This window comes from Gadus macrocephalus, chromosome 21 (assembly GCF_031168955.1).
Source record: "Gadus macrocephalus chromosome 21, ASM3116895v1".
Lineage (NCBI taxonomy): Eukaryota > Metazoa > Chordata > Actinopteri > Gadiformes > Gadidae > Gadus > Gadus macrocephalus.
In genome coordinates, this window is record NC_082402.1 from 18,521,450 (window position 1) to 18,545,878 (window position 24,429).

The following is a 24,429-nucleotide window of genomic DNA, read 5'->3' on the forward strand; positions in this document are numbered from 1 at the left end:
TTACAGTTTGTTTGTTACAGGAAGACGCTTGTGTTATTCGTTGTTGTTGATTCTGAGGATTCTGATTGGTTTGCATGGCTTTATCCTTCTCCCTACACTGCCGCCCATAGGTTTGACATAGTTATAATGGCGCTCTACGGCGTATTTATGCGTTTTGATGTAAACGACAACTTTTTCGAAAACAATGTTGTGTGCACAATGTTATTTTTGAAAACGGAGTGGGGGAAATATTCGTTTCTATAAATACCCTGCTACGTATAAACGTGGCCTAAGACCTTGTCTTTCCTTTGTTCCTTGTCGGATCATTTTAGTTTGTTGTGAGTTCTGTCCTGTGTTCCCGGTGTTCCCTGTGTTACCCGCGTCACCTGTGTTCCTTGCCTTTTGGAGTTAATAAATTATCCTTTTACTCGAACTGTCTGCGTTTGGGTCCTACCTACCTGCCTGCCTGCCACCCGCTACCCGTGACACCTATAGCCTTTATCATTAACAATATATATATTTTTATTCCCAGAACAAATAACGTTCCATAAATTACATTCAATACTCTAATATACAAATATGTTTTGTAACGCATACACATTCTTACTCATTATTATTTTTTATTATCTATCATAGTTGTTCGCCCTTTTCACACCATTATTTTGTGGAGAATAAAACCAGCCAAATACCATAAATTAACCCAATCACATGTTATTATTTAGCGGCCAAATCACTTGGCCCTAACAAGCCTCAAACCATAATTGGTCCAAATCAAGATATCTTGAACACAAATTAAATTGATTATTTCAACGTTTGAACTAACCATTGTATCTACAGACATAGGCCACATTGTCCAATAAATGACGAATTCAAGTTTTGAATCAGGGCTTTTATCTTACCATCATGACATCAGTCTGGTGACCTCACATAAGCTGTACACAGAGCAGAGCTTTGCTATAATAAAACAGGCCTACAGGCTAATGTAGTGTTAATGATTCTTCAGCAAAGTAGACTTCTGACTGAAGCAAACGCTGACCGATTATAAAATAAAGCATTCCTTCATCATTCTACAGAATCAACAGTGAACAGAGGTCAATTTTGTGCTTTTGTGTGCAACTTGTCATGCATAGAACTAGAACTATTCCTGCTCGTTAAATCCAGAGCAATGGCAATGTGCCCAGCTTACTTCTGCTTATACTGTTGTTGGAAGGGCTTGGATCTATGTATCTGAGTCAACAAACAAACTAAGTTTATAAAGTACCAACAAATAAAAGTCACTGCATATATATTCAAAGCCTTTATTGTACCCTAATGTCGGGTTATTGTTGTTACCGTTTTAAAAGAGCTTACAGAGAAAATGAAGAGGAAAAGAGTACTTGCCGTTCTTATATTTATTTTAAAAGAGTTCAAAAGCATTTCCTCCGGTTTGGATAGATAATGTACAACCAAACAATCCACAGCAAATCAGCAAGTCAGATCCTCCAAATAAACATATTCATAGAATCTATATTCAAGCAAAAAAGAACAATCAAATTATGGCAGTTTCCAAAAGCCCGCTTAATTGCAGAGTGTGCATTTTGTCACATTGCACAATACTGGTTTGCATCAATTATAATCTGTTGAAACAAAATTTAAAACAAATACAAAAACACACACAAACAATACATTATTTGGAAGGTAATTGAAGGTGGTCTATAATGCCCTAAAATATCTTGCTCTGCAGCTTAAGAGAGTGACAGAGTGAGTAGCACAAGAGAGTGCCTTTCTCGTGTTTTGACTTATCTAATCTAAAGTAACTTCTTATCTTACCCACAACTCTACTCGCATTCTGGGGCACTTCCTATGGTATCATTATGTGTGCATAATAAAGTGTCTCTTTAGAGCAGCGGGTTAGAACTGACTGTGTTACGACTCAATGTGTTGTGACTGATGGTAATGTGACTGACTGTGTTATGATTGACTGTTTATTTACCACTGCCTGTGTTAGGACTGACTGTGTTAGGACTGACTGTGTTAGGACTGATTGTATTGGAACTTACTGACTGTGTTACGACTGACTGTGTTAGGGCGTAATCACACCTGGTTCGCACTAAAGCAAAATAATCCCTGGTGTGGACCTTTTGGGCTGGTGTGAATACCGACAATCTAACTCGGGAGTGGACCAAACAGCCTTTCCGAGACCCAGCCGGAGAGGTGGTCTCGGTTCGCTTCCAAACGAACCCTGGTGCGGTTAGCTTGAGATGTTAAAGCGCCTGCACCTCAGTCCGATCCAGTTCTAAAAATTATATTCCTCTTTGGAATTACTGTTCGATTAGTGGTACCTCTAAGATTAGCAGCACATCTTCGGACCGTTGGTTGAAAATGAGTCATGGCTAAACATGGAGCAAAGAGGAGACGGAATGACTATTGGATATTTGGGCAGACGCCCACATAAAAATACTGGAAAACACACATAAAGATGCCGATGCATTTAACACATTCAGCATCAGGATGAGGGTGTGTGAGTTCGACCGGTCCACGGATCAATGTATATCACGCTGGATATCCATGATTGATTACTTACTTTCCCCCCTTTTTTTTTCTTGACACACGGGTTTGTTGACAAATTCTGCGAAAATTGGAACGTGAAAAGGAACCGCACCAAACCAAAAGATAAACATTGTAATTTGGTCCGGACCAAAGCGAGCGAGCTAAAGGTCTTTCCTGGTGTGAATATGCCCTTGGGCTGACTGGGTTGGGACTGACTGTGTTACGACTGACTGTGTTAGGACTGACTGTTAGGACTGACTGTGTTTGGACTGACAGTATAAGGACTGTTTAGGGACTGACCTTGTTGTGAATGACTGTGTTGGGACTGACTGCCTGACTGTGTTGTAATGGATGTTTACGAGTAGTACTAAAACAGAAAACCAAATAGAATGAATGCCCTCACTTTTGCACCAGCGGCACATTGACAATCCGCCCAACAGAGTTTGTTGTTGTGGTGGTTCTCGTGCTGTTGCCAAAGGAGGGCATTCTCCTCATGAGCACAGCTGGACAGAAGGCCTCCATATAGGCGTCCCTAAAGCCTGAGCAGCAGAAGCAGTAGAGCAGAGGGTCCAACAGACAGTCGATGTAGGACAGGACCATGAGACCGTCATAGACCTGCACCACCTGGGTCTCTACCTTCTGCATATCCAGCAGACGTATGGCCAGCAGTACTGCCCTCGCCAAGGTGCAGGGCAGGAAGCAAACGGAGAAGACGATGACCACTGACGTGACCAGGAACACCGCCCTCCTCAGCTTGGTCTTGTCCCCCACCGTCTTCTTCCTCAGCCGCTGGACGATGCGTACCGTGCAGTACACCAGGATGACGAAGGGGATGAGGATCTGGGTGAAGAAGACTAACTTCAAAGGAAAGGGGAAATGTTTTACCTCAGAGATGACAAATTGCTGATATTCTTTGACACACAGAAATAATAAAATTATAAATCATTATGAAGACTGCCTTGTGTCTTGTTGATTGATACAATTGCTAGAGAAACACTGATGTCAGACAGGACAGTGAGGTGACATCCATTTTATGTTTATGTTATGATAAGACATGCATCAAATAAGGTAATGTTCTATAATTTAGTCATCGATCAAAGATTTGTTTGGTTCTTGTGGAACATTTATATTCTAGATTGGATTTCTTACTCAGGGAAGGCAGTAGCTTGATAATGATTCATTTATTTAAATGAGCAATGGTAGGTCGATCATCAGTCATTACACTACATTTGAAAGACTTTCTGTAGTTTTTCAACTCAGCGGAAACGAGACGATAATTTCTAAGCCTGAATGGATATGATTTGCAATACCTCTCTAAAAGTGTCTGTGACGTTGTGGGAGACGTCAGTGACTTTGCGCCCATGGCTGTTGCAGCACTCGAAGCTGTTGACCATGGTGGGGATGGTGAGCGGCAGGAGGAGGAGCCAAATGAGCAGCGAAATCAACGGTGACTTCCGGAGGAATTTGACGCAGTTCCTCTTGCCCAGGTGCACCACATTGAAGTAGCGGTCGATGGACAGTGTGGTGAGGAAGGCGATGCTCGCCCCGCGGTTTATGAAGAGCATGAAGAGCATGACCTGGCATAGGGGCTTATTTGTGCTGCGCCGGAGGCCTTTCTGGTAGTTGTAGGCCTTGGCTGGCAGGCACACCATGAGCAGGAAGTCGGCCACTACGATGTTGAAGAGGAACACGCTGTTGGTCTTCCAGAACTTGAACCTTGATACGAGTTGTACAGAAGTGTATTAGCAGTGCTTCTCAGCCTTGACCGGGGGCGATCCCCCAAAAAACGTGCATTGGAACTCACGAATAAACAACAATTTTCAAAGTATATTGGTAATATCAGATAACGATGCTATGTTCAGTTGTATTAAGGGTGTGTTCAGTTGACTGATTCTAAAGTGTGATTGGCCTACTCTTGTTGGCAGTGGCCCTGGATCGAGATCTGAGACAGCAGCACACAGGCCTTATTTGGACTATTATGTTTTCTGTTGATTTTGTGAGAAATAGCAGGTGTTACACCTCAAACAATCCTAACATAAAATCTGTAAGAGGTATGTACTGCACGGAGTGAAAACATTGATTTCATGCCTGGCAAGAAAGATACCATCACTTTGTGATTGGTACCACTGGAGAAGAATAAATTAAGTAGATCTGTCTTGCATTATTTGTGTGTTTGTGCTCTTTTAATAATTTGTGCCTGTGGAACATGTTTTCATATAATATGTGTAAGCGTTTGTGCTATAGTATCTATAATGATGATGATAATGAAGAATAGGTTTACTAGATTAGTGTCAATGTGTATGTTACCTGAAAAGGAAGATGTATAGGACTGAGATGTTGAGAGCCAGACCAAACACAAACACTCCAACCATAAGCCAGGACAGGACCTGGTACGTGAGGTTGTTGCCGGTGTTGCAGTGGTCCACAACCCCATCGCTGCCGTTAGAGTTGGTCATGTCAAAATAAGTCTTCAACGAATAAATTCCTGAAGAAAAAACTGCGGTCTGTCCCCCAACTAACACCAGAGCACAGGCTTCCAACTGGCAGGGTCATCCCAACCCACAGAAACATCCAGAAACCTCTTCAAACAGTGCTATAACGTCCTGCTGATGCTCCCTCCTAGTATTATCTCCCTCTGTGTTTCTCTTAGTGGTGTGGCTGCTGGTTCAGAGGGGAACAGATTATAGATTGTCTAGAGGTGTGGTTTAAAAGAGGAAGGTTGATCTGTGTAGGAAGCCGCAAACATGAAGAATGTTTGCCTCAGGTTTCTACAGAAGAGAAAAAATCATCAGAACTCAAGATGACACATGCCCGAAGATGAGAATGACTAGGGGACTAGATTATCAGGAAAACATATATGACAACAGCGTATGGTAGGATCAAAACAGTGGGGTCCAAACAAACATCAACTTCAACAACATCACCATGGAAAAATGTACAGTGTCTACAAGAAAACATTGTGCTTTTGCATGCAAACCAATGTGCATCTGCCAAATGCCGTAAATGTATTTTATGAATCCTCTTCAAATAGGCTTTCACATTCACCTTCAGTTTCACATAACTGCAGAGCACAACACAGAGACTGGCTTGATGTGTAACTAGAGGATCATAATGGTTGAAATATAAACTATTTAGCTAGGACAAACATGTGCACTGGCTGAGACCCTGACTCAAACATAATGCAGAATTTTCCAGAACATAAGATAGGGGGTTGTGTGCTACTTAATACTATATGCGTAAAATTTGTTTTGTATCACAACCCAAGATCCCCTAAATCTAACTTTTTTAAGTGAATCATTGACATCATTGAAGTGAATCTGTAGAGCGGTAGGTTTGGTTGTTAACTAAAGTAAAAAGAGAATTTGCAGGGATATTCACACACAAGAAAGATACCATCACAATGTGTTGGGTTTTGCATTCTCAAATCTATGGATCAAAACAAGAAATTTCCATTGTAGATAACCAAATTTCCCCTGCATCATGTCTTCAACAAATTCCCCCAAACACCAGGCTGTGACTGGACCAGGCTATGATCGTAAGCTAGATTGCTAATCACTCAATTGTGGACACATTGAAAAAATATTGCTCAATTCGGGGCTAGGCCATCACTTTTGGTAAATGTGACTGAGGTATATGTCATCCCCTTTATACTCATTGATCCGACCGTAGAGGTTTGACAATACATGGTGTCTTCATGCTCAATAGGTAACTGTTACCACCATTTATGACTTGGCTGTTGCACACATTTAGGCTTGTTGAGCTTAGAGGCACTTAGTACGTCACTTAACAACAGTAAGTATAAGCAGATGTAACACTGTATCTAACTCTGCATAGGGCATTTTATACCTGGTCAACATGTGGTTAATTATAATACATAATATTGTTCTTTGAACTGGTAAATAATTAGGGAAATTCTGAGAAATGACAGCTGAAATACTAAGAAAAACCTCCACTTTTACCCATTACTCATTTAACCATTTAAATTTGGTTAGAACTCAGATTTCATTTTGTACTTGTGTACAGATTTTTCATAAATAGTTATTCTCATGGCTTGCCCCATTAATAAAGAGTTTTTTAGATTTACCCTATAATTGTTTCGATGTAAATTTACAAATGACATCCATGCTAACCTGGTATCAACCTCCACAGGAAGTGTGTTCTCAGTGTCATACTAGTTACATTCCATACTGGGTACGTTCTTGTAGATTTTTTTACAATCTACTCAGTAAGTACGACGAAACTGTACCATAAAAGGAAGGCTTGTTTGATTACTTTTGGTGGTATTAAGTATTGCCATATTTTTAACATATATCTTGAAATAGATATTCCATAGTCCATACAATAAAATGTAACTTGTATCATTTATTTTCCGCAACTCTTCCGCAACATGAAAATATACTCAGTAAGTAAGAGGAAACTGTGGTCTTAAAGGATGCCTTGTTTGGGATGGGGACCTTGGTCGCTATCCAGGTCTTATCGATATTGTTCATATCTTGAACCATTTTCGACCAACTCCTATTTGGCCGTATGTTAAATAAATCAAACTAGTTTATATTTAAATTAGACCAATATTGTCAAATCAAGGCCAAACAATCATTTGTAAAAATGGGTTGTCTGCTTAGAAACCTCAATCTTCTGGACCACGTCAGGATGAAAACTAGCATGACCAATTTTTGACGCAAAATGATATTGTGAACATTATGTACATATTATACATATTGATATTGTAAAATTAATGTGTCTGAGACAACGTCTCAGGGGCAATTAATGTTGGATTTGTTCTTTTTTGAACACCTTTTGTGTAGTCTGGTACATATGATTCCCTTCTGCGAGTGGATCGTTCATTTTGTCCTGTCGTTCTGGTTTTTGCAAATCACTTTATAGGGACGCACAAATATTTATGACTCACGAGTCCAACCATTTTTTAATTGGTGTTTAAATATTTGTACGAAAGTAAATCCTCAGACAAAGTGTGCTTTGCTTTTCCATGTGCCAAAACAAACCTAATTATGATTATTGATAATGAATACTGGAATGTTGGCTATACCATGTACAGTTTGTCTCCCTGTCTGCTTAGAAACCTCAATCAAGGCCCTGGAGGACAAGACAGCCAAAGACAGCCCCCTCAAGGCCGGTTTAATCTCAACTGCACTGTGTAGTTATTATGGACAAAATGCGCATTACTTCCATGGTCCGGTATGCTCGATCCGTATCTGTGAAGGGTTCATTTATCTCGTGCTTTGGTATGTATTGCAGAAGCGCAAATTAATAATCCGAAGATCTGAGTCCGAAGAAAGATCCAAACCTCCCATCACTAATTTGCAACAGAAAACAACCGTTTGTTGAATCAATATACAATTTGTATTGAGACAATATATGTTTCAGTTTTACAGTAAAATAATCACACCAACAAACATTTAGTCAGTTCAAGGTAGACATTAAATGGATGTCATATTATAACATGACCTATTCGACCCGCAATTTGCCAAAATGTGGCTCGACCAAAAGGGGGCGCACCTCGGTGAAACGCCGCAAGAAAACAGGGAGATTTCACACTCCAGAACAAACAATTATGGTGTGTTCGAGGAGATGCCTCGTACATGACTGTTGACATTAAGAATGGCAGCTTCCTCATGCGTTGCACTCTGAGAGAAATAGTTGGGACGGAGACGATGACGTACTTCAATCATCGTCAGGATATCCACCCGGAGAAGAAGCCAGCCCAGATCACTCAGCACCCCGTACAATCTGTGCCACGCTGACCTTGAAGTGATGGTAGGACTCTGGAAATGGCAATCAGCGGTCAAGAAGGCAGACTCAATCTCGGCCTACGCATCCCTCATGACTGTCAACTTCCTGGCCCTTACAAAGACTTGGATCACTACAGAGGAGTGCGGGAACCAACCTGACCTGATATTCACAAGGTCCTGCGATACTTACCTCTGCTCTCTCTGTTACCCCTCTCCCTCTGTCTGACCATCACTTTGTTGCTTTTTCACTCCCCTTGATGTTATGGTAGAAAATAATGAAGGTTTAAAAGGACATCACTGACAAACCTTGGAATATATCAGTGGAGAGAAATGTACCAGCAGGGGGGTAGGGGCGGGCTCCAGTCCCTGTTCCGTTGTTATTCAACAGCTCAGAGGGTCCGGAGTTGACCGGCAAACACTCAGACAGACATCTGCAGTCAATGACATCAGTCTCTTTCTCAGTTCACTTAGATAATAAGTATAAGTAATGTTTACTTTAAGGGGACATATTATGAAAACAACACTTTTCCTGGAATTGGGTAGTGGTTTTGGGTCTCTGGTGCTCCCACACGCATACAAACTTTGAACGTTTTTTGAGTGAGATATGCATTTCTGAAAGTACCCCACCTGCAGTTACCAAACGAGCGAGTCAGTTTTGGCGCCCCCTCCGACGTAGGAAGGGAGCACAGTTGAATATTACCTCCCACTTCCCCAATTACCTCCAATCAGAGCATAGCTTAGATTTTGTGGACCGGCGGACGAGCAGCTCCGGCGGGGGGAACTCGGTGCTAGCCCTGCAGCTAAGCTCCGGGAGTACAATCCCTTTCTCGGCCGGACTGCCGCCGAAGCTTCGGCGGCAGTCCGGAGGAGGAGACATGGAGGAGAATGGGATTGACCTCCCGGAGCGGAGCTGCCGGACTGCCGCCGAGCTACCCCCGCCGGACTGCCGTCTGGCCGCCTTCGAAGCCGTCCAGCCGCCGCCGCTGCTCCGGCGGTGTACTCCGGGAGCTGAACTATGGCTGAAGCTTTCCGGCTGCTGTACTCCGGGAGCTGAACTGCCGCCGAAACTGGCAGGTCCGGAAGGAGTAGGCTTCGGTGGCAGTCCAGCAGCTCCGGCGCGGGGAGCTCGGCGGCAAATCCGGCAGCTTAGCTCCCAGAGTACAATCCCTTTCTCCTCCATGTCGCGGTTCATGGACTTTCTCCACCATGTCGCGGTTCATGGCCAAAGTTCCTTTCCCCCAATTCCTCTCAACCATGGCCAAGATATCCCCCACTATGAGATTTTACTTGTTGTGGAAGTGCCAGAGACGTCAGACGCAATATTTATGATTCATAGTATCATCCGAGGCGCACATAGCTTTTGGCCGTGATATTAGATATAATATTATATAAATACCCATATATAGCATTATTATTATATTATTATATGTGGTATAGATATAGAGCTCCAGGAGTCCGCAAACGGCAACAATCCCTTCTCCTCCATGCTGTGGTTCAGTCTTACTGCTTATTGTTCAATGGGCACTAGCTCATTTGCATTAAAGCTACAGACACCAGAAACAGTGCATTCTGTAGGGACTGAAACAGAGGGGAATAGCGGTAGGCAAGATTTTTTTTCCTAAAAGCTATTTCCAGTAAACAGCTTAAAAAACTTTTTTTTTTTACTCAAATACTACGTTTACTTGTTGGGAAAACCCCATAATATGTCTCTTTTAAAGATAAATTATACAAGAATATAAGGTAAATATATTTGCAATGGAGCCAAATGTTAAACATTATTGATATTACCTGGCCTTAGTGATGGGCAAATTAAGCTTTTATAAAGCATTGAACCAGTTGAGCCAATGTTTCGAAAATGGGTTCATTACTCGAAGCTTCAGTGACAGTTACCTCTGCTGGCGAAGTTCGAGGCTGCAGTGGATTCAACGTATCCCTGCTTTGAAAACTATTTGACGCACAAATATGGAAGTAAATCTGTGCCATCGGGTTTTGAAAATAAAAACACATTGAATTATAAGCACTGAATATTTATGCATTGAAATAACCTATCTGAATTTTTTGCCTCTGAATTTAACTCTTTACATTTTCAATATATCATATTCACCTTCATTTTTCAATGTTAAAAAATTCAACGTTAAAAAATTCAACGTTAAAATATTGAACTAAAATATTTTCAGTGTCCAAAAATTCAGTCCGCCAAAGTCACTATCAAAATTCAATGTACGAAATTCAGTGTTAACATCCGGGGACCCAAGAAAGAGCAATCGATCCTAGATGCTAGATCGCGGTCAAACGAGTGGTCGCGTCATTCGGGTCAGAGGAAAAAACTAACAAACACAACGATGGAGTTTGGGGGATTTATCAATGTTTATTTTGAGCTTGGCCTCAAATATTCGGACATCAAATCAATACTTGCCAGTAGGCACGCCTTCCACATAAGTGAGAGACATCTGAAGAGGATACTGTGAGATAGGGGACACTCTCGCCGCAAGGCGTAGGCTACTCTGACCTGTCGGTCCTGGTGGATTTTATTAGCGACCAACTGCAGTAGCCTACTCTGGACAGCTTCACGGGTACCGATGGATGTACGCTAAATGCAGGGAGCATCGACTGCGTGTGAGGAAAGAGGATGTGCGGTTGTTGTTGAAAGAGCTCGATCCCAGAGGAGTGTCACGAAGGGCGAGACGTCTCAGACGACGAAACGAACTACTAGTGTAGATAATAATATAGTGTACATAATAATACAACTAGTATTACTTTTCATACCCTGACATGTTTTGATTGTAAATGTTCCTGCAGTCTTCTTCTAAATGTCACATGATGTTGCTGTGGTGTCAAGACAGCTGATTTTATACAGGTTTCAGGTTATCCTACTTGAACCGGCAGGACGACCGCACCCCCTGCTGTATACAATCAGCTGTCTTGACACCACAGCAACATCATGTGACATTAAGAAGACTGCAGGAACTTGTCATGGTATGAAAAGTAATACTAGTTTGATTACAAGAATAATTAAGTCAATTGTTCTTGAACTACAATTATTAAGTACAATTATTAATTCATTAAGTTTTTCATCTAGCTCATGTGGCCAGTGAAAAATATGGAGAAAAAAAATCAGGGAACAGCACTAAACTTGTTTGGCAATTTTTTGTTTATTCAGAGTTCCACACACGGGATAGCAATATAGTTACAGTAATAAAAATTCTTCCATTCTCAACAAAAACATGAATAGCGTGTGTTGTCGTTCGCTCAGTATTTGAAACGAAAGGTTGTAAATGCACAGATAATTTCAAAATGCTTTTCTGTCGGTAACATGTCAATATTTGTACTGATTGGCCATCAGAAGTTCAGAGTTCGATAGATACATACATTTTTTTGGTCCCATCATTTGAAATCCACTGATATTCTATCATGAAAGACTCAGAATAAGTATTCACATTTAGTTACTGAAGCCAGTTCCCTTTTTTGTTAAATACAATTCTAACTGAAAAAAGTGATACATTTGTTAAAGTAAAGTTCTGAAATTGATACACATTTGATTTACTTTTTACAGGCTTTGTCTATAAAGCCCCCCCTCATTTCTGTGTTTCTAAACTATCGTTTAAAGGAATATAACATTTGCCAAAAGCTAGAGATGTTGAGCTATGACTTTAAAGGAAACTTATAAAGGAAAAGGACAGCAAGGTGAATTACTTATGTGACCAAAAAATCCTGCCACTTCCAAGCTCGACACAACTAAACACGTCTGACCTACACTCATGCCCTGATGGCCTCTCTGAGGTGCATGTACAAATTCACTGCCTGATATGAATCTGTTGCTAGAGTGAGATTGGACTCAGCCATAAAGATGTTGCATAGTTCATATAGATCTGGATCACAAGGTTTGGTCTGGCGAAAGATACATTCATTTTTGCACATTCAGTTGAAAATCATAATCTTCAATTGGGGAAAGGAAGTCTCTTGTCCCATAGAGTTCAGGTAATGCAAACATCACGTTCGGCCGACCGCTGGGGACGTTAAGGTTTTTCGATGGCCTGATGGTGTGTGTGTTCCAGACCTGTGCAGTGTCATCCAACTCATCCTGTTGAAAGCAAGAATATAAAAACAGTAAATACATTAAGGAAGAACTATAAATGCATATCCAGGGCTGTTCGCTTATTTTTTTTAAGTGGTAGCACTGGTGCCAGCAAGCACAAAAATTCAGTAGCATAAAAATACATTTTGTAGCACAGTGTGAACTTGCATAACCATAACCCTTGCATTTCACTCTAATTACCTTTGAGCATGTCATCTTGGTCCATTGGCCCATAGAACAATAATATTAATATCTATATCTGTATATTGTTTATCTATACACATAATTATCATAATAATGATAAACATTTTTAGAACATTTCCTTTTAATTAAAACCAAACTTTATACATTGAACACAGCCTATTCAATTAATTACTATACATATTTCTACAATCTAGGATAAATTAAATAGATTGTTGTGAATGTTTTTGGAGTAGTTCTTCCATGGCTTATTTCAAAATGTGTCTATATAGGCTACTGTTGACTGCTCTCAGCTCTCTGCAGCTGAAGGACAAGATGTGTCCAGCCAAAGTGGTGGGTGGACTCAATAACTTAAGACTACTTTACCCAGTTTGGCGAGTGTTAATTTTGAGCCCTCTAAGCAGTGTTGTGCATCACTTATGGAAGTAAATCTGTGCCATCGGATTTTGAAAATAAAAACCCATTGAATTCTAAGCACTGAATATCTATGCATTGAAATAACATAACTCAAAATAAAATGTTTGTATTATTGGATATTTTGAATAATTATTAGCTATTGCATATATAAACCCATGCATAATCCCATTCACAAATATATACAAGTTTTAACAATACTTGCTACACTTTTGTAGTTGATGTTATTTATTTAGTTCAATTGATTATTTATGTTTTTTCTTGAAGTGCTATTTTTTTTCATTACATACATTGCACATACTGCACCCCTGAAATATTCAATATATACGTTATAAAACAATGTACATGGGGTGAGTAGTGGTGTAAAATAACGTGATTCTGCAGTGGGAGCATTATTTGATAGAGCCAATTGGTCTATCCACATACTGTGTAACGTGCGATGGTACAGTAGGTCAGGGTTAGCATGAAGGAGACAACATGCGAGATTCTCCTCACGGTACTTTTAGTATACTATAAGCTTTTGACCATACCACACCAGGTCTCCACGGCACTATATTTAACACACAGATGGAAAGTCCGGGATTCCTGCCTACAACAAATCAGTAACTAAATAACTCATATTAGAAAGGGAGACTTCGATCGTATACAGCTGTTTATTCTAGCCGATAGTGATGGTTGAATCTGAGTCAATCGGATTCAAAGAACCGAATCCTTACATTCACCCATGAGTCACGAGTCCGTGGTCTAAATTAACCCGAATCTTTCGGTTCTGGCTGCTACGGACGACATTATTAAAACGATGCACGAATGTCATCAAACTGTAGGTCTATAACAACATTAACACATCCATTTTTCATCTGCATAGTAACTTAGATTAAGCATATGGACCCGGAGCTGCCAGCTGCGTGGTTGAATAAGAACTTCCTGTAGACAGAGCTGTACACAGATCCAGATCCATAGACTGAGCGAATTCATGGGTCGGATTCGTATCCGGTTGAGTGAAAGACTAACTCAAAGGATTCAGATGAAATGGGTCTGACTCGTATCCGGCTGGGTGAAAGATTAACTCAAAGGATTCAGATGAAATGGGTCTGACTCGTATCCGGCTGGGTGAAAGACTAACTCAAAGGACTCAGTTGAAATGGGTCGGACTCGTATCTGGTTGAGTGAAAGACTAACTCAAATTACTCATATTGAATGGGTCGGACTCATATCCTGTTGAGTGAAAGACCAACTCAACGGACTCATACTAAATGGGACGGGCTCGTACTGAATGTAATTCGTCAAACTCTTTTGTTACAAAGGCATTATTTTACGAGAGATTGTATTCTAACAACTAAAATGAAAGTGGCTTATTAAAAATAAAGTTGTTTGCTGACTATGTGAACTCTCAGAATATTTCTGTGTTTGACGAGCTTCGAAGAGAAAAAAAATTAATCCATATGTTTTTTTCCTAATTCAGATAGCAGTCACGTTGGCGACATCTCCGATGTTTGCAATGCATCCTTTTTAATATTCAAATATGTTCCATAATGTTCGGCCTGCGCTGAGAAAGTCCTTCTTGCGTATTTCCCCTGGATATCCTCAAAACTGCATTACAGTGGTTTGCTGTGAGCGTGTGCATTAGGCACTAGGGGGTGGGCTGCTGGGCTCATTCAGCGACAAAATTTCAACTGATTCAGATTCAATGGACTCAAAAGATTCGGATCTTTTTAGTGATTCACTCAAAGGACTATGAATCTTCTAAGTGAATCGAAATTCCCATCACTACTAGCCGAGCGAAAGAGCACGCACTTCTTCACTGTACGTGAAGAAGAGGGAGGCGCCACCTAGTGGCGCTACATATTATAAACCTGACTGTTACAACTGTACCCCTGAAATCTTCAATAAAGACGTTATAAACCAGCATCAAAATATGCCCGTTGACTTGTGGCTAGCCTAGCTAGCCTAGTCTCCAATGATAAAGAACACCAAGGCTAACTTGGGAATCAGGCTCTATGTCCAAAATTCCGAACTACCCCTATTTTTCAATTCGACGTCCTTCTTATGTATAAGTGTCCGTTAGTATTGTCCATTGCTGAATCTTACAGAAACAACCCATACGAATGGCATATATATATAGAAAAATGTACTCACCGAAGCACTATTACTGCTGCTGTTGCCGTTGGACATGGCAAAATCTGTTTTGCCTTCCCGCGTGAGAGAGTCAGGTATCCAACGACGCGCAGTGCACACTCATTTGACCGCGATCTAGCATCTAGGATCGATTGCTCTTTCTTGGGTCCCCGGATGTTAACACTGAATTTCGTACACTGAATTTTGATGGTGACTTTGGCGGACTGAATTTTTGGACGTTGAAAATATTTGAGTTTAATATTTTAACGTTGAATTTTTTAACGTTGAATTTTTTAACATTGAAAAATAAAGGTGAACATGATATATTGAAAATGTAAAGAGTTAAATTCATAGGCAAAAAATTCAGATAGGTTATTTCAATGCATAAATATTCAGTGCTTATAATTCAATGTGTTTTTATTTTCAAAACCCGATGGCACAGATTTACTTCCATACACAAACACACAAAATCAAATACTTAATAGCATGATCTTTTCACGAATAGAGATTGATCTAAATACAGATGTCTAAATTGTTCTTAAAGGGATATGCCTAGCCTTCTGTCCAGATAGGCTAACTGATGTAGGCTAGGATATAATTGAAACAGCATATAAAAACTTTCCCCCAAGGAATGGGATTCGAACACGGGTCCTCCACTCCACAGTCAGTGTGTTATCCCCTAGCCAACTCTAATCGATACCTTACGTTGTTCTATTACATACCGTACTATGCACAACTCCCGTAAACGATTGTAGCATCGATTGTGTTTTTTTTTTTCATTAAATAATTAGGCGGTGACCAGCTGGCTTCGGGCAAGGTTGGTTGGGTGTGCTTGAGTAACTCTAGGGCAGTGGTTTTCAAACTGGGGGGCGCCAGAGTTCTTCAGGGGGGGCGCGACGTGAGAAAAAAATAAACCCGAAAAAAACCCTGAAAGACGATGATTCAAATCATCAGTCGTACTTCAACTGTAGAAGTAACATAACTAAATCAATTTTTAACCGTTTATCTTCGTGCAAACCATTTAACAAATCTACACACTTGTATCTTCAATAATATTAAAACAGAATTTCGATATCATTTAAAATGTCTTCAGAATCACAGTTTTAGTTTCATACCGCTTCGTTTTCAGCTGTTTTCATTGAAGACGTCAGCCCATTCTGATACACCTACTTCTAGACATCGTAACTCATTCCTTTTTCAACCGTTTACCATCGTTCAAACCATTAAACAAATCTACACACTTGTATCTTCAATACTATCGAAACGGAATTTTGATAGCATTTATACTTTTTTCAGCATCACAGTTTTAGTTTCAAACCGGCGTCGTTTTCAGTTTAATAATTGAGGGCACCATAGCAACGCCGGTAAACAAACGCTGCCGAATAGTCGAATCTCTGGACTGAAAAGGCAGATCTGATTCGACTCAGAAAATTCAGAGTCGGGGACCCTGAATGAATCTGTGTAAACTGGCAGTTTACACAGATTAAGATGTTCAAATGTATTTAAAAAAGGTTAAGCTAAAACATGCTTAGATAAAGTTGTTAAATTGTGTTGTTTAAAAACGCAAAAAGATGTAATGTTTCAGAAATATGTTTAAAAGATATGTTAAAAAAATTGTTTCAAATGTTTCAAAAATATGTTCCAAATGTTTTAAAATTATGATCGGAGATGTTTGAAATGTGTAAAATAATTAAAATAGCTTTCAAAACACAGGTATTTCGAAAAAAAAATTGGGAGGGGGGGCTCAGCTGAATTTTTTTCTCTGAGGGGGGGCTCACTCTCTCACACTTTGAAAACCCCTGCTCTAGGGGGTGATTATGTGGGATGGGGTTAGACACTCAAAGATTTGTATTGAGGTAGGCTGCCTTATGGATTGAGTCGGTTTCTTTTTTTTTGCTCAAAGCTTCTCCACCGAGCCGCGGACTCATTCAGGCAACAAACCAGTTGCTGCTTCGGACGTCACATGTCACGTGATTTTTTTTGCTCTGAAGCAAGCTTCGAAGCAGTGCTTCTTGGGAGTTGCTTTAGGACACTACCAGCTTTAGGATTTTGACTGTATATGCCAAAGACAAATAAAGTGGCATTGTTAACTATTACAAATACATATTTTAATGTTAAAATGAATATTACTTTCACAGGGCTCATCTCTTAAACACATGTGGTACGTCATAGTGATTTAAGATCAGGTTAATAAACAAGGCAATTATTGGATTTTAATCAAAGACCTCACTTCATATAACTGTAAAGCCTGATATGTAACCTCATATAACTGTAATGTTTAATGTGTAACTTTTTTGTACGTAATGCTTGAATGTATAAGAATATAGTACAGGATAAGATACATGTTAATGGGCACCGGTGAGGGCCCGTGGATTTGATTTTAGAGCTCTGTGATTGGTCTAGGAAGTCCCAGAGATGGAGTACCTCAGAGTTCACCGCCCAGTTGGGGCAGTTCTTTTGCAAACAGACTCAGGTGATATTGTTACTCTCTGCAGTCGCCATAAAGCGAGTATTAGACCGTGGGTTTAATACCCCCCCCCCCCCCCCCCCCCCCTCTTTGGCTGTCCGAATCTCTGCAGAGTTGCGGGCAGCTCAGAGGAAATGGAAGAGATCCGACTGTCCTATTAATCTATCTCACTACCTTTACCTCCTCTCAGACTTCACCACCACTGTGTGTCAACAGCCAAATCGGCCTTCTAGTCGACCAAAATCTCCTCCGCCAACCAAAGGTAACTATTTTCCATGTTCTCTTCCCTCCTCAACCCTCCCTCCCCTTCCTTCCTCCCTCCCTGCTGATGACTTCGTTACCTACTTTAGGAGGTGAAGCACATTAGCTCCTCTTTTACCCCTGCCACCCCCCCCCTCCAACCCCCCCCCCCACCCACCTCTGTTTTAACACACTTTATCCCTCTCTTCTCCGAAGAGGTCAACAGAATAGTCACGTTTAACCATGCCAGCAGCTGCCCCCTTGACCCGATCCCTTCCTCACTCCTCCAGGCCGTCTCAAGCGACATCCTGCCATTTCTCATCACCCTTCAAAACTCCTCCCTCACTTCAGGCCTTGTTCCAGTGTCCTTCAAGGCGGCCGGAATAAAGCCTCCTCACCAAACCGACCCTTGAGATCGCCGCACTCCAGAACTACAGACTGGTATCTCTTCTTTCATTCCTCTCTAAAACACTTGCCAGGGACAGTGCCATCTCTAACCAACAACCAGCATGACCCTCATCAGGCAGCCTTCAAGACGACACACTCCACTGAGACGGCTCTCCTCGCGGTGGCTGAGTCACTCTGTGCTGTCAGAGCCTCCTTGCGACTCTTGCCGAACTCGGCATTGCCGACTCTTCTCTATCCTGGTTCACATTATACCTGACGAATCGCACCTATCTGGTAACATGGAATGGCTTCTTGTCCAAACTTTGCACTCTTGAACCTGGTGTCTCTCATGGCTCTGTACTGGGGCCTCTTCTGTTCTCCCTCTATCCAAGATCTCTGGGCTCTGTAATCACAACATACAGCTTTTCCTATCACTGCTAAGCTGAAGACCCTCAACTATTCCTTACTTTCCCCTCCTCTAACAAAACCCTGATTGCATATCTGAATGTCTGGCAGACGTCAGCACTTGGACTAGTGCCCATCAGCTCAGGCTTTACCTCAACAAGACTGAGCTCCTCCCAATGCCAGGGAAAGATGCCCTCACATGGACTTATGTACTCGTCACCAGTGGCGATTCTAGAAAATTTTACATGGGGTGGCAGAAGGGTGGCAAGTTAAATTCAAGGGTGGCAAATCACACACACAAAGTCAAGTCAAGTCAAGTCTTTTTATTGTTGGATACACACATGCCTGGTGTCTATATGTATTTATTTATACCAATCGCTAATGAAAACAGTTAACATATTGTGTCTATCTTTCTGTTTGTCTATATTTTAAGTTTTGTGTGTCTGTCTGTGTGTCTGTCTGTCAGTCTTGCGTCTATCTACCCGTCCATCTCTACACAAAAGACTTAATGATTCAGTGTGGTTCCCTTCGGATGATCCGCCCATCATCCGAGCACATCGGGAAACAGCCACTGAAAAGCCAATTTAATACTTATTTTCTCTCCCTTTGATTAATATTAAATCAATTTAATATTTGATTGATTTAGATCACCTCGTTGTGATGGGTTGTCATTGTTAATATTCATAAGACTCAGAGCTACGAGGAAAGGGCTTGTGGATTCTCTGCCTGTGGAGTTGCGTGTTTGGGCGGTCCCATTGTGCGCCGGCTGGACTTGATGTGGTGTCGATCGTTTGAAAAGTAATTGTGTTGTCTGTTACCTGAGAGAAGGGCAACACCTCCTGCCTTTGCACTGTGAAAGCGTGTGTGTGTGTGTGTGTGTGTGTGTGTGTGTGTGTGTGCGCGCGTTTGGATCTGTCCGATCTCGAAACCCCACCGTCAATCGCAATCAGTGTGTCAATGGCGAGCACGCACTCGTCCACACACGACCACAACAGGCATGCAGATTAAGACACATGCGACCACCCATCACATTTTCTTGATTCAAGTTTCAGCTGTACTGTACCTTTTTTCATCACTGCAAGCGTACAGTTGGCTTGTCTCCAGTTCTTTGGCTTTCAAACCGTTTCTGTCTTCATTTGAATGAAGCGGCAGATGCGCACGGTGAGAAGAGAGCAAATAGGATTCATGGACTCAACCATTTTACAGGGGAGGGGGGACATAAAGATTTTAGTTCTTAAACTTAAAGAAGTTACCAATGAGATCAACAGCTTCAGTAGCAAAAAATATAATACCATTCAATAAATGTATATTGGAGACACTTCTAACAACCTGGGTGGCAAGTGGGGTGGCAAGCATTTTTTGGGGGGTGGCAGCTGCCACCCCTTGCCACCCCGGTAGTTTCGCCACTGCTCGTCACTGTCGAGAACATCATTGTATCTCCTTCTCCAACTGCCAGAAACCTCGGTGTGGTACTGGACAATCAGTTATGCTGCACCCCAAACATCCCTGCGGTGGCCCGATTGTGCAGATTTGCCCGCTAGAACATCCTCAGGTTCTGGCCCATCCTCTCGAGCTCAGCTCCTGGTCCAAGCCCTTGTCTTCTCCCGCCTCGACTACTGGAACTAGCTCCCGATTAAACCCTTGCAGTGCATCAGGAACACTGCAGTGCGCCCCTCTTCCAGGACCTCAACTGGCTCCCTATTGTAGCTCGCATCAGATTCAAGATGATGGTACTGGCATACAAGGCAGTCGATGGAACTGCCCCTGCCTACCTCCAAGCATTGGTAAAGCCACACACCTCAGCTCGATCCCTCCGCTCAACTACCTCAGCTGGACGTCTGGTACCGCCATCGCTAAGAGCTAGCAAAGGCCGTTCAGCAAAGCCACAACTCTTTTCTGTTGTGGGAAGCAGTGGTGGAACGAGCTCCCTGCCGAGGTCAGGAGCGCAGAGACGCTACCAAGTTCTGCAAAAGACTCAAAGCTCACCTGTTCAGAGTACACCTGTGTACTAGTGACACCTAGACCCTGCACAGCCATCCAGCCCCCCCTCCGACTATTGTAAGTTGTATCTCCTTGCACATCATGTACGCACTTAATGTACGCACTTGAATAAATATGTTGTATTTATTCTGAGTACTTAATTGTGTAGCATTAGCTAGCTATCATTTCTGTATACGGGGAACGGGTTAACCTTAGTGCCCTTGGTTCTATGAACATGTTTACTGTAACAAAGCGATATATTGTTTAACATTCTTGTGAGAAATTGGTTGACATTGGCCTGCTTGCACTATTAGTGGCGTATGGTGGCATGACAAAATAGCAGGGAGGGATAATTATGTGAATAAAATGTATACAATCCACCAGTGGCAGCATTGTACTTTGAAAGCAGGTGGCCAGCATGTCTTGGACTACAAGGGCAGATGAAAAGGATGCAATGCCAATTAGTCCAATCAGGCCTACTCTTGATTGGTACAACTAAATAAAAAAGGCCTATCATTGGGCCTATTTTTGCCCTCAATGACTGAAGATATTGGTTGTAATTTGGCTATGTTTATTTTCAGCTACAATTGTATTAAGAAAAATGAAGACACAAGACCAAAAGTGATGCCATTTAAAATGCATCATGCTCTGAATCATCAACATCCTTTCTGCAATATCAAACATAACGGTCAGAGGATCAAAACAATCAAATGAACAACAAGAACATTATTTCACAACTATTTACATGGGCTGTAAGCCTAACATTGTTTTGTGGCAAATGTTGATGTTAATGGGTGTTTCAGAATGTTGGTCATGTTGGTAAGCCAATTAAGATTGAGGGATCAGTGACCTGTTCATACCAAACAGGATCTTTTTTAAAGTGATTTCAGAATAACGGCTTGTGTAGCTCCACGTTTTCACCACCCATTCAGACGGCTTGGTAACGGAGGAGTGTCAAAATATATGTCGGCTCAGCGCGTTTATTTCGGGACCTTGCCCAACTTTTGGTGTTCAATATAAGCTAACCGAGCCGGACCGAACCACACTGCTCGTCGGAAACTCCAAAATAAACTAACAGAGCAGCACTGTACCACAACGAACAGTAGCGTACTGCTCAGTGGAAACGAGGCATTAGACTGAGCGGGTTCTTTGGTTCTCGTAGCCTGAACTTCAGGAGATAACCCCTCCCTCCGGGCTGCTCCACAGCCAGGACTCCTGCTTATTGGTTCATAGCGCAACCAGGGCTTCAGCCTATTCGTGAATAGACGTAGGTGGGATCCAGATCCCTTAGCTAGTCTCACCAACTCAGAGGAGGACTTTCCTCCTCTCTCCCATTGAACCCCTTGTTATTCACCGGCCGCCAACACTTTCGGAGAAAGTTACTTTACTGCCACACTGTGGCAAGAATGCCAAGAATGTTACTGCCACACTGTGGCAGTAACATGCATACACGGGGAGACTAAGAACCACCTCACTACCCTCCTTCACCTACAGACCACAAAGGGGCAATACACAGGACCAGTGGGAGTCGTCCCAAACCTGCCGGTGCCGGTTCTTATTGGGAGGGACTCCCCACTGTTCAGCCAACTGTGGGCCAGTTTGGCCGGAGAGGGGGGAGATCGGGGGAACCTAAAGGAAAGAGGACACCGGAGAAGGGCAAGGGCCGATAAGAGGGAGGTCCGGATGTGTGGCCTACACGAGGTGGACCCACAGGGGTTAACGGAACCTCTATCGGGAAGTGACGCAGGGGACACAGGACAGGAGGCAGGGGAGGCGAGTATGGACAATCTGTTCCCGATGGACCATGAGGCAACGCCAGAGCCTGCCTCATTATCGGGACGGTTCGGAACAGCCCAACTGGAGGATCCCAACCTGACGAGTGCTCTCCAGCAGGTGACCGTGATGGACGGGAAGGCCATCGAGGGGGTAGGTCTGATCACATACCCTCATTTTGCCATCAAGAACAAGTTGTTGTATCAGGTCGTAAAGAGGAATGATGAATGTGTGTTGTTGTTGGTGCCCCGTCCCTTTGTTCAATCAGTCCTGCACACTCCCACCTTCTTGGGGCTCATCTAGAGGTGGAGAAGACCCTGGACCGGATCAAGGCAAGATTCCACTGGCCGGGGGTAAAGAGGGCAGTGGAGGATTACTGCCGCAGTTGCCCGGAGTGCCAACAGGTGGCACCAAAACCACATTTCCGTGGCCCATTAATTCCCCTACCCATTATTTCAGTTCCTTTCAGCAGGATTGCCATGGACCTGGTGGGACCACTACCCAAGAGCAGCCGGGGGCACCAGTACATCCTGGTGATACTGGATTATACCACTAGGTACCCCGAAGCCATTCCACCGCGCACCATGGCCTCTAAAGGAATTGCACGTGAGTTGATCCTGATGTTCTCCCGGGTGGGCATTCCTGAGGAGATCTTGACAGACCAGGGAACCCCGTTCATGTCACGAATCATGAAAGACCTCTGCAAATTAATGCAAATAAAACAGTTGCGCACCTCAGTATATCACCCGCAGACCGATGGACTAGTGGAAAGGTTCAACCGGACCCTGAAGCAGATGCTGAAGAAGGTGATGGAGGCGGACAGACGGAATTGGGACCAGCTGCTTCCCTATCTCATGTTCACGATCAGAGAAGTGCCCCAATCGTCGACCGGCCACTCTCCATTTGAACTCCTCTATGGGAGACGACCCCGGGGGTTGCTGGAAATAGCGAAGGAAGCCTGGGAACAGCAACCGTCGCCCCATCGAACCATGGTGGAACACGTGGGAGACATGAGGGACCGGATGGCCACCCTGTGGCCCCTGGTGTGGGAACACATGCAGGAGGCCCAGGTTGCCCAAGCACGGGTCTACAACAGAGGGGCCCAACAGCGAGACTTCCAGCCCGGAGATAAAGTGCTGGTACTTGTCCCCACAACAGAGTGTACGTTTCTGGCCCGGTGGAACGGGCCATACGAAGTACTTGAAAAGGTAGGGGAGGTGAATTATAGAGTCCGACAGCCGGGACATAGGAGCCCGACTCAAATTTACCATTTGAACCTGTTAAAGAAATGGAATGCCCGGGAGGTACTCTGCTCTATTCCTCCAAAGGCTACCAGTGAAACCGGGCCTGCCAAGGTGCCCCTAGGGGAACAGCTGAGCCCAGCACAGAGGCAGGAGCTCATGGAGTTGGTCGACCAGAACCAGGATGTGTTCTCCAGTGAACCGGGCCACACCAATCTGGTACAGCACCACATCATCACTGAGCCCGTGAAAAAGGTGAAATTGAGACCCTACCGCATACCGGAGGCCAGGAGAGAGGCCGTCAGGACCGAGGTAAAGACTATATTGGAAGCGGGAGACATTGAGGAGTCAAACAGTGAGTGGTGCAGCCCCATAGTGTTGGTGCCAAAACCCGATGGCACCATACGCTTCTGCAACGACTTTAGGAAGCTAAATGAGATTTCTAAATTTGACGCCTACCCCATGCCCTGAATAGATGAACTCAGAACGGCTAGGGGCCGCCCGGTATATCAGCACGATCGACCTGACAAAGGGTTATTGGCAGGTACCCTCAGCTCCCGAGGCGCGGGAGAAAACCGCTTTTGCCACTCCTGACGGGCTGTTCCACTACAGGAAGCTACCCTTCGGATTGCACGGGGCCCCGCCCACCTTCCAGAGGTTGATAGATTGGGTACTCCGTCCCCATCGGGGGTACACGGCGGCCTATATTGACGATATAGTCATCCATGGGAGTGAGTGGGACACTCATGTGAAGTAGGTTAGCGCAGTGTTGCAGGCCTTACGGGAGGCGGGGCTAACGGCTAACCCAAAGAAGTGCCAGCTCGGTCTGCAGGAGGCGGAGTACCTGGGCTACACCATTGGGAGGGGATGTGT

The 24,429-nt window shown here is 43.1% G+C and overlaps 2 protein-coding genes across 2 annotated transcripts in view; one reads left to right on the forward strand and one right to left on the reverse strand.

Annotated features, from left to right (window-relative positions):
• Positions 1 to 24,429, forward strand: part of ift172 (intraflagellar transport 172) — a 516,193-nt gene that overhangs the window by 111,545 nt on the left and 380,219 nt on the right. The gene's annotated exons all lie outside the window — the stretch shown is intronic.
• On the reverse strand, positions 1,264 to 5,194 carry LOC132449765 (12-(S)-hydroxy-5,8,10,14-eicosatetraenoic acid receptor-like). Its single transcript, XM_060041585.1, has 3 exons — positions 4,816 to 5,194; positions 3,819 to 4,224; positions 1,264 to 3,366 (listed from the first exon to the last, which is right to left on the reverse strand). Exons 1-3 carry the CDS (start codon positions 4,962 to 4,964, stop codon positions 2,908 to 2,910), a joined length of 1,014 nt encoding a protein of 337 aa, XP_059897568.1. The 5' UTR covers positions 4,965 to 5,194; the 3' UTR covers positions 1,264 to 2,907.